The sequence below is a fragment of the Camelina sativa genome, chromosome 3 (genome assembly GCF_000633955.1).
Source record: "Camelina sativa cultivar DH55 chromosome 3, Cs, whole genome shotgun sequence".
Taxonomy (NCBI): Eukaryota; Viridiplantae; Streptophyta; class Magnoliopsida; order Brassicales; family Brassicaceae; genus Camelina; species Camelina sativa.
This window is the reverse complement of record NC_025687.1, coordinates 23058596-23079719: the sequence shown is the minus strand read 5'-3', so window position 1 is coordinate 23079719 and position 21124 is coordinate 23058596. Positions and strand designations below refer to the sequence as shown.

The 21124-nt window shown below is 36.2% G+C and overlaps 2 protein-coding genes across 2 annotated transcripts; one reads left to right on the top strand and one right to left on the bottom strand.

Annotated features, from left to right (window-relative positions):
- On the top strand, positions 9242-12519 carry LOC104777800 (chorismate synthase, chloroplastic). The gene is made up of 13 exons (XM_010502119.1): positions 9242-9576; positions 9886-10036; positions 10124-10200; positions 10286-10344; positions 10502-10585; positions 10691-10783; positions 11030-11110; positions 11280-11411; positions 11508-11610; positions 11696-11790; positions 11874-11939; positions 12028-12112; positions 12198-12519. Exons 1-13 carry the CDS (start codon positions 9441-9443, stop codon positions 12341-12343), a joined length of 1308 nt encoding a protein of 435 aa, XP_010500421.1. The 5' UTR covers positions 9242-9440; the 3' UTR covers positions 12344-12519.
- On the bottom strand, positions 12391-16102 carry LOC104777801. The gene is made up of 11 exons (XM_010502120.2): positions 15952-16102; positions 15474-15677; positions 15053-15287; positions 14813-14985; positions 14596-14735; positions 14326-14503; positions 13897-14237; positions 13578-13816; positions 13388-13500; positions 13055-13301; positions 12391-12958 (listed from the first exon to the last, which is right to left on the bottom strand). The coding sequence occupies exons 2-11, from the start codon at positions 15641-15643 to the stop codon at positions 12728-12730; spliced, it is 2067 nt and encodes a 688-aa protein (XP_010500422.1). The 5' UTR covers positions 15644-15677; positions 15952-16102; the 3' UTR covers positions 12391-12727.

The following is a 21124-nucleotide window of genomic DNA, read 5'->3' as shown; positions in this document are numbered from 1 at the left end:
CAACTCTTCTTTATTAGCTTTAGAAAATCTCTCAAAACTAAAGCTCTCAATCTCACAAACTCTCTTGAGGTTATGTCATAACTCAACACCCTTATTTATATAACACCAATCCTATTCCTAATAGAAAACCTTTGTATTAGATAACTCCTAAACAAAGCCTTGTCCTTATCCTCTTTGATTAATCAAAACTTGATTAGGAATAGGAAGACTTCTAACTTAAACTTATCCAACATTCTCCCTTGTAAGTTTGAAGTCCTTCTCAACCACATCTCTCATACCAATGAGGTCCCTCATCTCCTTGAACTTGTTCCTACCAAGTGCTTGTTCAAGATGTCTGCCTTTTGCTCACTCCCAGGGACATGAACCACTTCCACTTGCTCATTCTCCACGCAATCTCTTATATAGTGATATCTTGTGTGAATGTGCTTACTTCGACCATGAAACACTGGATTTTTTGTAAGAGCAATAGCCGAACAGTTGTCAATTCGAATGGTTACTTTCTTACATGGAACTCCAATAACTTCTTCAAGTAGGTCCTGCAACCAAATAACATGTCTTGCTGCATCTGTTCCTGCCATAAACTCAACTTCACAAGACGATAACGCAACAATGTCCTGTTTCTGAGAACACCACGTAATTGGGCTCTCTCCTAAGTAGAAAATGTGACTTGTGGTGATTTTTATCTTCGGGATCAACATTAAAGCTGTTATCACTATAACCTATTAGTCTTGGTACCTTCGTTGTTGATCGTTCGAATGTCAGACCTAGATTGATCGTCCCCTTCAAGTATCTTAATCACTTCTTCATAGCAACTCCATGAGACACCTTAGGATCTTGCATGTAACGACTCAAAACTCCCACAAAATATGAAAAATCAGGTCTTGTATGCAAAAGATACCTTAGACATCCGACATTTTTCCTATAGCCTGTAGCATCAATTGATTCCTCTTCCAATGACTTGCACAACTTTAGTTCGGTCTCCATCAAAGTATGAACCGAATTGCAGTCTTTCATCCTTGCTTCTTCTAGAACCTTTAAAGCATATCGACGTTGATTCAAAGATATACCTCCTTCATGTTGACATACTTCCATTCCAAGGTAGTATGTTAGCTTTCCTAAGTCACTCATTTCGAATATGATGCCATCTCCTCTTTAAACCGATCAATAGCAGCTATGTTTGTCCCTGTGACAAACAAGTCATCCACGTACACAACCACCACAAGTCGATTCCCATCAACACACTTCCAATAAACTGACAGCTCCTTTGAACACTTCTTAAATTGCAGTTCACAGAGAATCTGATTTAATTTGTTGTTCCACGCCCTTGGAGCTTGTCTTAATCCATACAAAGCCTTGTTAAGTCTAAAAACTTTGTCTTCCTTTTCTTTTTCTTCGAAACCTTCTGGTTGATCAACATAAACCGTTTCTTTTATCTCTCCATGTAGGAACGCTGTCTTTACATCAAGCTGATGCACTTCCCAACCATTTGAAGTTGCAAGATTAATGAGGAGTCATATGGTCTCAAGCCGAGCAACAAGAGCAAATACTTCCTTAAAATCAACTCCATGCTTCTGCACATATCCTTTAGGGACTAGTCGTGCCTTGTGCTTGTTAATGCTACTATCAGAGTTCTTTTTTAGTATGAAAACCAATTTTAAACCGATTGGTTTTACTCCATCAGGCAAATCAACAAGGTCCCATGTGTGATTCTTGTTTATCGAATGAATTTCTTCTGCACAAGCCATAATTTATTCCTTTGAATTGCTTGCCTCATTGAAGTCTCTTAGTTCTTCATTTAAAGTCAAAAGTAGCATTTCTCCCTCTTCTTCCGCAAGAAACATACATTGTTCACTTGTGATTAGAACATAATCATCAAGTTATTTTGGTCTTACAAACTGTCTAGTAAACCTTGTTAATACCACTTGATCCTTTGCAACTCTGTTTGCATTCTCAGTCTTGATTCTCATAGAGTTATCGACCAGGTCGATGACTACAGAATTTGTATCAACGGTTTGCTCTGTTTCAACTTCTTTTTGGATTCCATGATTGCCAAACTCTCGGAATATGATACTGAAACTTCCACTATTCTCTGGTTCTGCATTGTCTTCACCCCAGTTCCATCCTTTTGCTTCATCAAATACTACATCCCTACTACCACTATCTTTCGGTTTTGTGGATCATACAACCGGTAAGTCTTAGATCCTAGTTAAGTTCCCAAATGAACCAGCATACGAGACCAGTCATCAAGCTTCTTTAGGTGTGACTTGTCCAATTTAGCATATCCTATACAACCAAACACTCGTATATGCTCAACATTTGGCTTTTACCTCGATAAACTTCATATGGTGTTTTATCTTCAAGAGCTCGTGTGGCTATTCGATTTAAGAGGTAAGTAGAGTGTCTTATGGCTTCTCCCCATAAGTAGTTCAACATTCGCATGTGCTTCAATTTGCTTCTGGTCATCTCCGATAAGGTTCTATTACGTCTCTCAACCACTCCGTTTTGCTGTGGAGTGTAAGGAGCGGTGAGATGTCTCTTAATCCCTGCATTATCACAAAAATAACTGAACTTTTGAGAGACAAACTCTCCTTGAAACGACCTGACCCGTTTTTTTTAAATAATAAATAATAAATAATAATAATAATAATAATAATAATAAACTACAACTAGTAGTCTCATACCCACTAGTCACCTAACCACAATCACAACAACCAGCGGAATAACCAATAATAAACCAATATCATAATCATAACAATATCCAAATACCAAACAACAAGAAAACATAGAACCGACATCCTAGCAATGTTTCTAATGACCCAAATCTAGCAACCTAGCAATGCCAGACAACATCCAATCGAGTCCCTAGAACATCTTCCTCTTCATTGCCTTGATTCCACGATCACACTTTGCCTTTACCTGCAACACAAATACAAATTGAGATGCATGAGTATTTGATAAATACTCAGTGAGGCAATCCTCCCATCTACTGGGCTATACACACAAGCAACAATGAATCCAATGTTCCAAACAATCAACAAATAAAACACACAAACCAGGAAAACGAACATTGTCTCACTGGAAGGGAGGTGTCGACCGACACCAGCCTAGTGTCGACCGACACTGGCTTGGTGTCGACCGACACTACCCCACAGTGTTGATCATTGCCCATTTTACTGGTGTCGATTGACACTCCACCTGCAACTGCGATCCGCACGAAGCCGAGTGTCAAATCTGGCTTCCCAATCTCCTCCAAATCATCCAATACTCAAAACCCATGCCAGAAACATCATTAGGAACCTGTATAATCCAATCCCCAGCAAGAAAACACACAAAACAACAACAAACAAGCAAGAACAAGGAAATCAAGGGCTTCTATTAGCCATGGTCATGCACTCACCTCTTTGCAGGAAGTTTCAGACCAAAAGCAACGAATCCAACCCTCCTAGCAAGCCTCTAGATCCTTCCAAGCTCCAAATCTCTCAAGAACAGCCAAGAAATCTCACAAATCTCTCTCTAAAACCTCAAGAACAGTTTCTCTCCTTTCTCTCTGTATTTTTCTTAAAAAGCACAAAGCGGCAGACAAAATAAAACTTCAAAACCCTTCTGGTCGACAATTCCCTTATATTACCCGGTCCAATGGTTTTTCCTAAACCAAACCGGTTCAAATCGATAATTAAATCGATCTGGTCGAACCAGAATAAGTGGTGTCGACCGACACCACCATGAGTGTCGACCGACACCACCATGAGTGTCGATCGACACCCACCCCCAAGTCGAACCAGAATAAGTGGTGTCGACCGACACCACCATGAGTGTCGATCGACACCCACCCCCAAAACGCTAAGTTTGGTTCGTGGGCATTACACTCCTCCTCTGTTTGTTCTCAATGTCTGTATGTGTTCTCCTGATTCCTGTTCTGCTAACTCTTTGAACTTCTAGAATTTTGCAAAAGCATCCTCCTTTTCTCTTAATAAAGCTCTCAACATATACAGTGAGTGATCGTCAATTAGTACAAATATGTACTTGTTGCCGCCAATGGTGCTTGGTGTTATAGGACCAAAGAGGTCCCCATGTATGAGTTCCAACATCTTGTTTGCTCGATATGTTGTAGCATGTGGAAACATTCTCCTAGCATGTTTACCAAGTAAACATGAACTGCAAATCTCCTTCTCGAAATTTACCTTTGCAATTCTTTGAACAAGCTTCTTATCACTCATAGACTTCAATGTGGTAGTGTTTATGTGTCCCATTCTCGCGTGCCTCCTGCTTGATTTGTTTACACTAGTCAGATTCAGTCTTACATTGTCTCTTATTCCCATACACACCTTATAAAGCTGATTCATCGACCTTTCTACTTTGACAAGGAGTTTTCTGTGGCGATCATGCATTGTTAAGATTCCTCCTCGTTGCCTTATATCTCATCCTGATTCAGTGGCTTGCCCTAGACTGATGATGTTGCTTTTCAAACCCGGTATGTAATAGACATTTTTCATGATTCTTGGCTCTCCAGTAAGATCAACAAAAGCAATATAACCTTTCCCCTTAATGTCTATACGGGAGTCGTCACCAAAACGCACCTTGCTATTGATGGAACCATCAATTTTATTGAAATACCGCCGATCTCTAGTCATGTGGTTGCTAGCTCCGTTATCAAGGTATATTATTTTCTCTTGTATTGGTATCATACTTGCTTGGAATAAATTGTTTTTCGTTTAAATACACGACCTTGTGCATCATGAGCTCATCAGTGTTTTGTGTTGCATTACTTTCTTCTTCTTGCGCTTCTTGTAGCTTAAATAGACGATCAAGACAATTTGAAGCAAAGTGTCCTGTTTTATCACAGCGAAAGCATGTTATCTTTGATAGGTCACGTCCTCCTCTGAAACGTCCACGACCTCATCCTCTGTAAAAAGATCTTCCTCTGCGTCCTCTGTTTCTGAAATCACCATTAAAATCACGAGTAGTGTAATTTGTCTGTCTTTCCATGTTCGCATACATCAACTTGTTATGTTCATCCTGTAACTCTTCCTCCTCATAAATTCTCTCTTCATAGGCTTTTAGGCGTCCAACGATGTCTTCAAAACTTGTAGTGTTAAGGTCTAACACTTGTTCTAGTGAGGCAACTATGTGGATGTACTTCGATCGTGGGAGACACTTCAAAAACTTTTACACCAGTTTTGGTGTTTCAAGAATTTCTCATAGTGCAGCTATTTTGGATGAGATCTCTGATAAATTTCCCACAAAGTCATCAATTTTCTCAGAATCCTTCATCCTCAAGCGATCAAACTCAGCATAAGTGTCTGCAAACGAGCTTCTTTAACCCTCTCTGCTCCCACATGTCGTGCTTTAATTGCCTCCTATACCTTCTTGGTTGTATCAAATTCGCCGACTTGTAAGGTAAGTGATTCATGTATGGATTGGACCAATAAAGCAATGGTCATATCGTTCTTTTCAGCGTCAATGGTGTATGTTGCAGATTCTGGTTCAATAACTTCCCACACCTTATGAACTTTAAGTGCGATCTTCATCTTAATAGCCCATGCGGTGTAGTTCGTTAGGTTTAGCATAGGACACGAGATAGAAGAAGCTCCTCCGCCTTCTTTTGGTTTGACGGTAGAGACGGTAAGATCTCCCATCTTCTCATGATTTTTCTGAAGCTCTGCTACCAAATATAGTTTTCAAATATGATAAATTTGCTTTGTGATCAATAATTAAAGAACAACTTTTCTTTATTAGCTTTAGAAAATCTCTCAGAACTAAAGCTCTCAATCTCACAAACTCTATTAAGGTATGTCATAACTCAACACCCTTGTTTATATAACACTAATCATATTCCTAATAGAAAACCTTTGTATTAGATAACTCCTAAACAAAGCCTTGTCCTTATCCTCTTTGATTAATCACAACTTGATTAGGAATAGGAAGACTTCTAACTTAAGCAAATCCAACATAATCGAGATATTAGAGTATCTATTCATGTGTGATATAAAACAACATGAATATATGTGATAATTATTATCTAGAGGAAATGGGAAATGAGAAATTAAAGGAACCCAACACAGGTGTCAGTTACATATGCCAATTGCTATTCATTAATAAATGTTAAATGATACCCAAATCTATAAATATGTAACTGATATATATTATAATATAAAACTGAATAAAAATAAAATTTGATTCTAGTTTGGACTCATATGATTCCAAAACCTTATATAACAAAGGTACATCTCTAGTTTAATTTCAATTTTTTTTTTGTGTGCAAAAGGAAAAAAGCATGCAACAATATATCTTCAATTAAAAAAATTGAAAAAGTTGATTTGTTATGATGAAAACTGAAAAATAAGTATTGTGAAAACTGAAAAATAAGTATACTAGAATTTTGCAAATAAGAGTTAAAAGGTGTCCAATTGGTTACTATTTTAGTCTCTTAATTTTCTAGCAAAATAGCTACAACTTGCAATCATTAAATTTTTCTTGCTAATTTGCAGCAATTTTTCACATGTTGTAAAAAAGTTGCAAAATGGTCACAAAAGTTTGCAACAATTTCTTTTTATCATAAATTTGCAATGAATTTACAACAATATTGTGATGTGTATTCATTATTGCAAAATCTGTTACAAAATTTATATTTTTCTTATAGTAAATTAAGATTACTCGTTTTTTCCAGATGAAAGGTTTAAAATTATTGGAGCGAATGTATTTTGGGGTGTATCCTCTCCAAGGAAAGTTAATAAATGTTGAGATGCAGAACTTAGCAACTTAGTAACAACAAAATCCTTAAAAATCTAATACAAATTCTGAGACTTGCATAAAGAGTATATCAATACAAAAATATTACGGGAAAATAATGATCATGACTAATTAATGTAGATATGTATATGTTCTTTTGATTCATATTTCCACATTTTCCAGGGTCTAGATGGTTGCAACATAAAAGGGTTGATCCTAAACATGTTTCATTCCTTTTGGCCATCCTTGTTAAAAGTTAAATCATTGTTAGTAATTTTTGTAATTGTGTAAATATAACCTTTTTTTTGGTAGTGATTCTTGTTTGTTTGGCCAAAAAGTGTACATGGATATTAATTGAAGGAGATTAAGCTAAAAACTTTGTTGTAAGTGATTTTGATAACAAATCTAACTCTTTTATTAATAATTTATCAACAGTCCTAATACATATTTTGTCGTAAAATTTTTAAGTGTATATTGTTGGAAGAAATTTATTGAATGTTAAAGACCCAAAATTAAAAATACTTCCACACTCTCCAATTAGTTGTAAGAATGTATGATTGTTGCTCCCCGTGAAACTTTGTCCCATTTTAATCATGGTTCTTGATAGGCTTTTCTCATTGTGACGGTAGATTGACTGTTTTGACACATAGCCACATAACTCAAGAACTCTCACCCACCAGTCAACAGGTCTTTTCTTGAATGCACTCCACATAATCTTTCTCTGAACAGATTTAAAGCCATCTACAGAGAAGGGATCGATTGTTGTAGAGTTGTGTGGGCATAGGTCTGACAGTCGATTAGAATGAAAGCGTAGTATGTGATATCTCTTCTCTGGTCAACAACATCAGTTGCCTCTTTTCGAGCCCATTCAAAACGCTCGTTAACCTTTTTACTACAAAAAGCCATTTCAAGAGCTTTTTCAGCGTTCTCATCCCATACTAAGTTGTTTCGAGATCATTAAAGTTTTCAAGAAACTTAAAAAAATTAGGCCATTCAATTGAGCCAAGACCCTGTTGTAAGATAAACATATAACAACAATCATTAGAGAACCGAAGAACAACAAGCTGAGAAATAGAACAAAGAAGAAGATTGACATGTGTTTTCAAAGAGACGTATACCTTATAGTATGTTATTTTTACTTCTTTGGATATAGTCTTATTTTTCCAATTTAGATAAGCAGCCTTCGAGTAAAAAAAATTATCTGTGCTAGTCGAGCAATGAACCTACAACAAAAACTCATTCTTATAAATCATTTTGCATAAATCTCGCTTTGTTATGTTTTGTATAAGATTAATCACTCTAAAAAAATCAAATAGTTTACCTTAATGAGGGGATTAATATAATATATATTATTGATATTTTATAATATACATTCCACTATTATTAATATAATATATATAATGATATATACTCCCTCTGTTTCAAAATATAGGATGTTTTAGTTAAAACACGCATATTAATAAATAATTACTTTTAAAAAGTTTAACCAATTATAGTATAATATAAAATATAAAATTAATGTATGTGACTTTGTACCTTAACTGTAACTTTGTGTGGCCTGCATGAGAATTAATATTGGTATTGAGATTACGAGAGATTTTATAAACATTCTTAACCTAAATTTTGGTGTAAAGAAACATAAAGGAGATACATGATTTTTGGATCTAAAGGAGGAGAAAAACCAAGAAATGTTTGGATTTATTGCGTTGACTTTGGGAACTGAAACAACTGATTTGACTGATTTTTGGAGAATAGCTTTGTGACATAGTGGTATTCAAATTTAATGGTGGAGAATGTGTTTCAACAATTGGTTTGTAAAGACATCTAACTTTTATGTTTATAAATATTACTCTCTTTAGAATATACTCTCCTCTCATTAGCATCCTATATCTAGTTTAGTTTTCTAAGTCAATTAACATAATCACTACAAGTATTAATTCTTTCTATAAAATTTTGACATATGTTAAAACTTTTACTTAAAAGCTTCATTTCTCAAAGTTCTTATTTACACAATCGCAAGACGTGTCAATTTTATCGATCATATGTGAACAAATGAAAGAAAAAAATTATTTTTTCCCAAAAAAAAATACGAACATTCATTTAAAACCAAGTATAATTATGCTAATTTACATGTATGTATATATATATATATGTAAACAATTTTAATTCTTCTTCTTATGAAAATGGAATGTATGATATTCAAATCTGGTTTAAAAATTACTAAGGATATTTTTAAAAAATATGTAAAAAAACTATTTAAAATTTAAATGTTGTCTTTTTTTTTTTTTTGGTCTACCATTTAAATGTTGTCAATAAAATTTTAATATTTATTATTTATATCTGCATATTTAGGCAGCTTTTTTCTAGTTTCCATAATTTATTTGAAGTTTGACTTGGAAGGTAAACCAAAACCGGAGATAAACCAAAACTTTATCTGATTCAATTCCGGTTGAAATTTATGAAGTTCGTAACAAATTATTTTGGTATGGTCTCTCGTCGTTTTGGGTTAGTGTTGGTAGGTAGAGATTTTTGCATTTGCATTTGCATTTGCGCCTCCATTTCCATCAACGAAGAAGAAGAAGACCACAACGAAGCCATTAAAGCCAATACATACGATGGCTTAAACTCACCTACCCCCAAAATTTGCCACCAACTCCAATTTCTCTCCTCCTTTAAACCTTTCTCAATCCCTCCTCTTTCGAATCCTGATCATGGCGTCTTCTCTCACTTCCAAATCCATTCTCGGATCCACCAAACCCGGTTCTTCTTCTCTTCCCTCGGAGCTCCGTCGTCTCTCTTCTCCCGCCGTTCAGATCTCAATCCGTACCCAACCCAGGAAGAACATCCGTGAGTTCTCTCTCTCCCATTATTTTGGAAAGCCTTTGCCTATATCTAGCGTAAAGAAAAAAGATATGTAATTTGAATCTTTAGGGTAGTTCTGGTTGATTGAATTGATTCACATTTCCATTAGAACACAAAGGGGAGATTAAAAGTTCAAAAATTTAATAGTTTTCGAAGCATAAAGAAGAAAGATGTGTGATTTGAATCTTTAGGGATGTTCTAATTGATTCACTTTTCCATTAGAACAACAAGGGGAGATGGAAAAGTTCAAAGCTTTTAATAGTTTTGCGATTTTTGGGTTTTTAAAATTGGCAGAGATACAAGCTACTGGAAGCTCATATGGGACTCATTTCAGAGTTTCAACGTTTGGAGAATCACATGGAGGAGGAGTTGGTTGTATAATTGATGGATGTCCTCCTCGGATTCCTCTCTCTGAATCTGATTTGCAATTTGATCTTGATAGGAGGTATTTTTCAGGAACGAAGCTCTTATTATGTAATCTTAGAAATATGATCGTTTGATGAGGTTCTTGCATGTTGGTTTGGTATATCAGGAGACCTGGTCAGAGCAGGATCACCACTCCTAGGAAAGAAACTGATACCTGCAGGATATCTTCTGGAGTCTCCGAAGGTCTAGTTTAGTTTCTCTTTTCATTGTTTGAATTTTGATTTAGTGTCTCAACATTGTTCTGACTGTTAACATATATAAAATGCAGGAATGACGACAGGAACACCTATCCATGTGTTTGTGCCAAACACTGATCAGAGAGGACTTGTAAGTTTTTTGAACATCTCTATGCATATAAATTAGCTTGATATTGTTAGATAGATTGTTTTTAATTGGCATTAGAGAAAGCAGAATCGATTAGAAAGCTTGGAGGTTTTATGCTGTTAGAATCTCTAATTTTTTGATAGACTCTGTGGATTTACAGGATTACAGTGAAATGTCGGTTGCCTATAGACCATCGCATGCTGATGCAACTTATGACATGAAGTATGGTGTCAGATCTGTGCAGGTATCTTTTGTCCAACTTATTTATATGCTACTTCTCTTGGTAAGGTTTTATGTAGTTTAATGGCATTGTCCGGCTTAACTTACCTTTAGTGTGATTCTTTTCAAGGGCGGAGGGAGATCTTCAGCTAGAGAGACCATTGGAAGAGTTGCTCCTGGAGCTTTGGCCAAGAAAATTTTGAAGCAATTTGCAGGAACTGAGGTGTGTTTACTTTCTGAGTTTGCAAATGGTATTCCTCTCAAAGAAACAATTTACATCGAACTCTCTATATCCTTTCTGACGTTTTGTTTGTTCTTTCTCACCTCTGTTCTCTTTGTCTTAGTATTGCAACGAGAGTGTCCCTTAGTAAAAAAAACTAATTAACCTAATTTTCTAAAGATGCACGCAACTCTTATATATTTGCTTCTGGACTTGCTTATGTTTGTCTGTGTTTTTTTGTGTCTCCAGATTCTTGCCTATGTCTCCCAAGTCCACCAAGTTGTACTTCCAGAAGATTTGGTAGACCACGAGAATTTGACACTGGAACAGGTGCGGATCCTTCTTGGAAGTTAAACCCATTTTAGTGATTTGATTGGTGCTGTGAATTTTCTGCAACTTGCATCCACCACTATCATCATTTTCGTAATTACTTTTTTGTTGCCACTTCTTATTAAGGTTCTTCTAGTAATATTCTTACCTAATTTTGTTCGTTTTTCAGATAGAAAATAACATTGTTAGATGTCCTAATCCTGAGTATGCGGAAAAGATGATAGCTGCGATTGATGCTGTCAGGACAAAAGGGAACTCTGTTGGTGGTGTTGTGACCTGCATTGTTCGGAATGCTCCACGTGTATGAACTCACTCTACCATAAGCTTAATCTGTGTGTCTTCCTGTAGGCTGATTGCATGAACTTTAGTGACTGATTCTTGAAACTACTATATGCAGGGGCTCGGTACACCGGTTTTCGATAAACTTGAAGCAGAGCTAGCGAAAGCTTGTATGTCGTTACCTGCAACAAAGGGATTTGAGTTTGGAAGTGGCTTTGCAGGTATAGAAAGTTGTTAGATTTTGCTCTTCTTTGACCAATCTAAAACCCTCTGGAGCGGTATAAATCATGCGCAATGAACCTACAGGTACCTATTTGACTGGTCTTGAACACAATGATGAGTTCTATACCGATGAAAATGGAAGAATACGTACAAGAACAAACCGATCCGGTGGAATTCAGGTTGGTTAAGTCTTGTATGTAATATGTCAATAAACTAGTTTTTTTTCTCCTGAGAGATTCCTTATATTGGTCAAATTGCATAGGGAGGGATCTCAAATGGTGAAATAATAAACATGAGAGTAGCCTTCAAGCCAACATCAACAATTGGAGTAAGTTTATGATAAAACTCATGCAGTTTCCATGTGCACATAGCAAATGTCAGCTCGAGATCATTGATGTTTTCTTTCCAACTCGCAGAAGAAGCAAAATACTGTAACAAGAGACAAGGTAGAAACCGAAATGATTGCGCGTGGCCGTCATGATCCTTGTGTTGTTCCACGAGGTGATTAAGTACATCCAACCTCAAACCATTGAAATAGTTCACTTTATTACTAAGGATTTTGATATTGGTTCCGGGTTTGTTGCAGCTGTGCCAATGGTGGAAGCAATGGTGGCTTTAGTTCTTGTGGATCAGTTAATGGCACAATACGCACAATGCCATTTGTTTCCAATAAACCCAGAGTTGCAGGAACCTCTCCACACAGAGCAGCCGCAGAATGCTGCTGCTTTGTAAGCAAACCTCGAGCAGGTAGAGTGGGAGAGAGAGAGGCTTCACTTTTGTTGTGTGATTATTATGAATAAACATGTTTGTTTAATTTTGTGCCCCGGTAAAAAAAGAACAATATTTTTTTGTAAGATGATTTTACTTTTGTATCCTGCTGTTATTTCAGTTAAATGTGTTTTTTACCACGGAACGTTAGCTATGTTTCTATCAGGTTTACATTTTCCGTTCTGGTTGATAAAAATGTACTCTGTAATCGAAACATATTTCTACTACAAATATACAAACATACATATAACTAAACAGTTTACACATTACCTAGTTTCTCTTGTGAACCAAATCGTGTCTCCGCTTACTTGTTCTCTCGTGGGGGGTGAGGCATTGTTTTCAAATGTTTTACTTGGTTTTCTTGTTATCGTCTTTGTTCTGTTCGAGAACCACTGGAGCAGCCGGAATGCTGAACCACCACTCTTTAAGCCGCCGCATTAGCCGCTCTGTGCTTGCTCTACGCGGTGGTGAATATCTGGTGAACAGCTCTAGGAACACCACCAGAACCAAGTAGTTACAAGGCATGAATACCATCATCAACGCAGCAATGACAACCGCAACTGCAAACTTTTCACTCGCCTGTTTTTATCAATTAACAAAAAAGTGTTACAAAAACGCTAATAACCACGTTCGAGAAACGTAAACAAGAGAGGAAAAGTTCAGAGAGAGAGAGACCTGTGGGAAAAGAGAGAGTAATAAAGCTCGGAACTTGAGTAGAACAATGTTTCCGTCTTGGATTAGCTCTTCGAGCTGCGAAATCGCGTTTTGGACCGCTAAAAGCTGTTCCATTGTGTTCATAGGAGGAGGTGTGATAACTTTCAGCTCGATCATTGCTTTCTCTCTATTGCTGAAACATCTCGTGAGAAGTATGAAACCCGCTAAAAAGAGAGACGCAATCGCACAAACAAAGCCTATCCATCCCCTAAACAAAAACAAATCCGACCAAAACTGTTCAGATAATTGTAACTAACAAAAACAAACACAAAAAAAGATTTCAAAACACGTTACCTGTAAATTATCAAAGTAGAGAAGAGACAGAAAACAAAAGACTTCAATGGATCATCCCAATATGCTAACGACAAAAGCCATTTCCCCATTTCCATAACCGGAAGTAGTAGTTCCTACAAAACCTCAGTCTCTAAGTCCTCCTATTGCATGAAATGCTACTAGAATTGTTGTGTTTTTTTTTTTCCCTTACCTTCATCACTGCTGCATTGGTGTCAATTCCATCGACTTTGACTCCATTAACAGTCTCTTGAGCAAGAACCACTTTCTCGTAGTTCTTTCTTGATTGCTTAACCGCTTTCTCCAATGGGTTCACATCTCCAACCATCACCTCACCTACCACAAGACTACTATTACTCTTTGGACTCGTTGCTCCAAAAACCAAACCCAATTGCGAAACCATATCCGATGCCGACATTGACTGCAACGTCCCTGTTAAAAGAAGTTTAATCAAGATATAATTCTATAAGACCACAAAAAATACAATTTGCATAATATGTAACTGAAGTTACCTGTGTCTTTGGCTTTGTTTGTCCGCTCCAGAACTTTACAACTAGACATCTCTGCAAGCGTCTCCAGAATACGATCGCCACCAGGAAGCTGATCGCAGAGATTGAACGGGAGAAGATTTTCGTAACGTACAGGGGTAGTTAACCCGAGTTCTTGAATTGCTTGCACACGCAAGATACCGAGCACAGCTTTTGAAATAGCTTCATCTTTCGCTACACCGGTGTTGATCTTGAACTTCTTTATGTATCTATGAACATATAACACTTCTAGGATTATAGAGAGCCAGTAATCTCGTCGTGTGTGGCCCTTAAGCTCTGGGAACTCCATAACTACTGGTTCTGGTCTACATAAAAGTGCCATCAAATTATGTCAAATAAGAAGTGGATAGAAACCAAAAGCTTTTTTAACTGACTTAATAAATAATTTCTTACAGTGAAATAGACTTGTAAGAGACACCCTTATCGAAAAGCCGAGTTCCCCAAGGACCAGTTAACTCTGGTTTAATGACTTGTTTCAGATCTTCAGATAGGCTATACCGCTTTGGTGTGTCAAAAGACACAACCTTTATAGCCTCGAAATATAGCGAATGATCAGTCAGAATCAAGCGACCTGCATGCATTTAACAATACTCAATTCTAACCAACCGAATAGATAGGAATTTACAAAATCTCCACACCTTGTCTGCACAGAGAGGAACATACCTGGCCATGCCGATATTCCAATATGCTCTAGAACTGGTTGGGTAGTAACTGTCCCGTCGACCTCGAGAATCTTTTCTCCTTTTGATCGAACACCAGAAAGCAAAGATGACTCGGACTGGCTCTTCATCTTCTTGATTGCTCTACAAAATGATCTCGGTTACAGATTTCACAAAGGTTTTTCTGAAGAATGTTTCTAAAGGATGAGAGCTTTACTTACCTTTCAAGTCCATACAAATACTTGTCATAAACATAGAACTGAAGCCGAACACTGTTTGAGGCAGAAGTCAACATCCCGAACAGATTCTCACATATGATCACATCAGCTATTATAGGAACTGCTGGAGCAATCCGGGAGAAGGCTTCTAAACCAACAGTTGGATCTTCATCAACCTGATTCCATGTTTGAAAATAAGTCTTGACTCAATGGATCACAGATGCAGAAATCAAAAGTACTTACACTGAGTAATGCCTGGCTAGCAGCAGAAGGGACCTCCCAAGCAACCATCATATCAAAAGTTAAACGCCGAAAGTCTTTATCACTTAGATGACCAGTTACTCCCACAGAGAGTGCAAGTGCCCTGAAACAGCAATACTCTAGAAAGTTTCTTGGAAACATTGAAGGCTGCTTTACAGATTCAGACGCCTCTTGTTTGAAACTATCTTGTAGCTCGCTTACTGATACACCAAGTACCCTGCATCAAACGTTCCCATAACTATATAGAAACTACAAATCCATTCCACAAGAAAATGATTTCATTAACATATATCAAAAGCTAGCTTATCTTAATCAAGACTTGAACTTTTTTCATATACCTGAACCTTCTTAAACCAATTCAATTCTATGGATAGAAAAGTAACTAAAGATGAGTGATGCTTACTTGGAACACCTTCGGATAACCACATTTGCTACTGGAGAGAGCTCAGGTATCCAACTGGATCCAGCAGATGGAGAATTCTCAATCTCATCGATATCTTCATCGAAAGAACTTTGCTTGCCAAGCAACCATTTAAGTGAACTATCTTTAACCAGACCTTCTAGCACATCCATAGTTGAGCTCGAAGACCTACTTAGATTACTTCACCTGGTAAAAATCATTTCAAACAATTAGTACAGACAATGGAACAACAAAAAAATTGATTGACCCTCTTCGACTAAACTGTTTCTGATCATCCTTCATTTGATAAAAAATCTAAGCTTTATTAGAAGTTTCAACACAGAGGTTACTCAGCTTAAACCAAGACACGAAAAGAAATAAAGAAGAAAGAGGTGAATCCATATGTGTGTGTGTATGACTAATTCGTGAACATTTTCCCAAATTTACAGAGGAGGAGTAGTAGATGTTTTTCTCAACTAACCCACAACTAACTTGACAACTTTAGTTTTTGTTCTCCTACAACACCATAAACGGCTCTTCTTGTTTCCTTCCAGATTCTGACGTGATTTGGGGTTTATCGAAAAAGCGAAACCGAGAAAGTGAGACGGTAAAAGGATAATCTCCGGTGTCGGCGTCGGCGTCTTGCCCAGGAAATGATAAGATACGACCATTACCACGTCAGCAATACGTGGCTTTATTATGCTTACGCCACGTCATCTAAATTAAACGACTCAGATTTAATCAAGCGACTTTCATTTTCTTACAATCCTATCCCTACACGTGTTAAGTTAATTATTCGTGGCCGTCAGATCAACCAGTTGTTCCTTTGCAGAGTTTCTGATGTTTTGTTTGATTACCTTTGTGGGCTAAATGAAATATCATTAAGGATAATTTCATCATTGTCTATGAGGTATCTTTGTTTAACAGTATTTCATCATTATTAAGGATATATCTATATGTTAATTGTTACAGTTTGTAGCTTGTGTTGTATTGTGCTTTGACTGATTTGAGTTTTCTTCGTTTGTACTCATCAAAAGTCAAAGCACAAGCATAAAGAGAGAGATAAAACAACGTTTTGGAAATAATCCTCGATCTAATGAAAGGAATTACTAGGGGTGGGCAAAAAACCGAAATCCAAAAAACTGAACCGAACCAAACTGAAATAAATGGTTTGGTTTGATTATGGTTAAATTTAAAAATCTGTTTGGTTTTCATTTAAATTAACCATTTGGTTTATGTTTGGTTTGGTTAAAAACCGTAAAACCGAATGGTTTTTTTGGTTTTTTATAAGAATTTAGGATAATTAGATACAATTACTAATTAGTTTCTCAAGCTTATAAATTTGTATTGTATAACAATATCAATAATTTATTTCTTTATTGGGCTTTAATTATTGATCTCCTATTAATCTATCGAATTACAAAACCTTAACCTAAGTGTCTATTCCCTAACCTATATATATTCATAATAATTACTTTTATGCTTATTTTTAGTTATGTATATCAACTATTTATTTTTTAAAAGCATGAAATAACCGTTAAAAACCGGAACCAAACTGAAACCGAACCAAACTGTGATACATATGGTTTTTATATGGTTTCATTTCTGATGAAGCCGAAAAAATCATAAACCGAAAAAACTGAACCGTAACCAAACCGAATTACATATGGTTTCTTTATGGTTCCATTTTTATAAAACCAAAAAAACCGTAAACCAAAAAAACTGAACCTAAACCAAACCAAAAAACCGAACGCCCACCCCTAGGAATTACCACCCTCCGCCATCGCTTCCTCTGTAACCTTCTCCTTCGTAAGTGCTTCCCCTTTGGTAACCCCTCTTCTTTCTTTTTTTTGTGTCATTTCGAAGCATCTTGTTAAGTTGCATTTTGAAAATTTCTTGTTTGGTATCAGTTGAGCTTCAATTGTTTCATAGTATAAAGATTCGAGCTATCAAGTTTAATGGCTTTTTGTTTGACTATCAATTTTGATGAATTCCAGTGTTGTGTTTGTGTGAATTAAAATTTACATATATCAGTATTACTATATCAGAACTAGTGATGTTAAAATAGGACTACCCTGCCCATTTAGACCTTGTCTATTTAAGCCCTGTCCATTTTTGATCCGTTTATACTCTGCCCGTTTATACCCTACCCGTTTAGACCCTGCCCATTTATTTGGCCCGTTTAGACCCGTTTATTATTACTACATAGATAAATCTATTGTATAACTTGTAAACAAACTTAACATGATAATCTCAAAATAATAAAAGTACTACTACATAGATAAATCTCCTGATCATAAGGCAACACAGAACCATAAACAACAGAAGCAACATATATTCAATACATAATAGAATCTCCTGATCTTCAACATTCTTCTCCTGAAGTACTCGCTATCTTTCTAGCATCTTCTGTTGTGCCAATGTCATTGTTGTTCTCTATGTTACCTGTTAAAGATGTGAATTAATTAAAAAGTGACTTGTTAAGGAAAATAGTTAAGTGTTTATAGTTAAAAGTGACTTATTAAGTTAAGAGTTTAGTTACCTTCATAATCTGCAAAACCATGTAACCAATTACGGGTACAGAGCAAAGCTTGAACGTTCTTTGGAAGCAAACCGTTTCTATATCTGATTTAGAACCTGATACTGATGAGATGAATCTTAGAGTTGTTCCATGTTCGATTGTAGTTCTTATGCATAGCTTTGCCATCAAAAATCCTTAGTTGGGTATCTCTCGTTTGTACTTATCAAAGCACAAACATAACGAGAGAGAGAGATAAGAGAGCGTTTCAGAAATAATCCTCGATCTAATGAAAGGAATTATCACCCTCTATCATCGCTTCCTCTGTAACATTCTCCTTAATTCGCAAGTGCTTCCCCTTTGGTAACCCCTCTTTTTTTTTTTTGTCATTTCGAAGCATCTTGTTAAGTTGTTTGGATCCAATTGGCTATATATGTCAATAGAGTTGCATTTTGAAAATTTCTTGTTTGGTATCAATTGAGCTTCAACTGTTTCATAGTATGAAGATTCGAGCTATCAAGTTTAATGGCTTTTTGTTTGACTATCAACTTTGATGAATTTCAGTGTTGTGTTTGTGTGAAGTACAAATTACATATATCAGTATTACTATATCAGAACCAGAACCTGATACTGATGAGATGTTCCGTTTTCAATTGTAGTTCTTATGCGTAGCTTTGCCACCAAAAATCTTTAGTTGGATATCTTCCTATTTATGCCATGCATGTGATGATGTATTAATAAATGAAATTTTAGCAATCATAACAAACAAAAAAAACCCAGAAAGCAGAATTTTCGAAGGCATTTAGGACCGATAGAACTACTGAATTTTGTTAGCAGAATTTTGTTAGAATGACCAACTATTATTATTATTTTTTTTTGTCTATACTTGTCTTTTTTGCTCCAGAATCCAGATTGCTTTGGAATATATAATACTTGAAGAAATCGTGGATTTATGAAAACAGCCTAATCATAAGACACTGAGTGACTTGTACAGCCTTGTCCTCATTAGGGATTAGTGGGCTAGTGAAACATGGGCAGAGAAGTGATTATCTAATGGGGGCAGTACTTATACTTACAAGAAACAGAAACAAAAAAAAAAAAACATTACAAGTGAAACTATCTTAATTTATCACCTTTCGGAGGGGGCTATATTTTGATCTCTTTCTCCTCCTGTGAACCCATCGATGTCCCAACCGCCAAACTAACAATGGCATGCCTAGTTACCAAGTCAACTTACCAATATCTTATAAATCTCTGTTGCTCTCATCTTCACATTCATTCGTTTTTATATACCTTCTCTCTTTCATTTTCATATAACTTCGTTTCTCTTTCTTTTTCTCCATCTTGTTCAGCTCAAAGTTTTCGATTTTATTCCTACAAGAAGATAGGTTATAGTTAAAATCACACTTTCCTCAGGATCTTTAATTATCTTGGTAATTTTCACGAAATCAATTAATTAAAATTATTTTTTTTACAAAAAAAGAAGCCAATTAATTAAAATGAAATATCTAACATCCTAAAACCTCTCGTTAAATATTTCAATATCTCAAAATTTTCTAAATCTCATAAAATCCTACCAAATCACGGTTTCAAAACACCCCCTCTAGGTTTATTATCCGTCGCTGCCAAACCAACCCGAAAAGAAACCCCTAATTTTCTCTGAAATCATGAGCGACGAAGACGAACTACATATTACTTTCTTTGATTTCAAAGTAGATGGTTTTGGAATTACGCGGTTGCATGTGAACAACGTTACCCCTGGGAAGCTGTTGTCTGTTAATAGTTTGTGGAGTCTGCTTCGTCCTATCAAAAACGATCAATCGCCGGTAAAAGAAAATTCCAGATGTGGTCAATACCTTCCCAGAATTTGCTACAGTCTCCGATTGTGTGTATCACCTGCTCGACGGACAAATTTGGATTGGCCATGACATAATCCGATCCGACTATCCAAGATTGAAGAAAGCTTTTGCAGAAATCGATAAAGACCCTCCTGTGCCGAAAGATATAATTGATATACGTCACTTCTTGATGTCCGGGACGAAGGTATCTTCTTCTCCTTTTGTTGTTAACTTGTTGATTTTTTTGTAACATCTAACAAGTTACTTTTTAACCCTAATGCATGCACGCAGCTTGCCAGACTTGCGGAAATCTTTGGGTTAGGTAATCCAGAACAGGAGAAAGATCCTTGCCTCGTGAATATTAGGGCTATCAAGCTCTGTTTAAAGGTCACGTCAATATATGTAAGTTCTTATCTAAGCACATTACTTGTATATAACTTCTTCTATATATAAGCGTATAGCAAGGAAAGAGTTCCAAAAATCTCTGTTTGTTTGCAGGAGGATGATGAGTTGAATAACTATAAGAATGGTCACTTCCATCCCGTTGTTTCTCTTTTGAGAGAATTTACTAATCGGTAAGAAACTCTTAGTTTATATTCTCGGTTTGAAGCAATTCGCTAGAACAAATCAGAATTTTACCAGGCTTTTTTTTTTTTTTTAGCTAATGTCACGTTTGTATTACCATGTGATTTCGGTATTTGATGAAGATTAGAAGATAGGATTTTACTTCTCGCTTATCTTTTTTGTGATGAATTACAAGTTCCTTCATGCAGGGAGAAAAACAGGCAGGAAAAAGTGGCGGCTTCAAATGCTGCAGATTGAGGTTAGCTTCGTTTTTGTCTGTTTGTTTCCATTACAAGCTTTCATGCCATTGTGCAACAAGTTCTGAAGCTGGAATGCGGTTGCTGCAACTAGGGAGTTACTACTTTCCCCGTATCCTCCTCTATGATGAAACCAGTACTAGCTAGTTGTCTCCAAATACTTAACTGAGTCAGTTCATCTGAGTATCTAAAGATCTTCTTTCCTCCTTTTGGGATTTATATTACTGTTTCAATCTTTTTATCATCATGGTATTCAATGTTGTTTCTTGTTTGTGTTTGATCATTGAACATTTTTGATTTTTACGGCAAAAACTAAACAAAACGATAACAATAAGTAAATCGCTAAAAGAAGATTAAGACTTTATCTGCTTAAAGAGGAAGATTCTTATATAACTTAAGCAACCGTGTTGAATTTGAATATGGCAGATATATCAAACTCCAAATCTTGGTGCACAGACAAAGCCATAGAACAACATA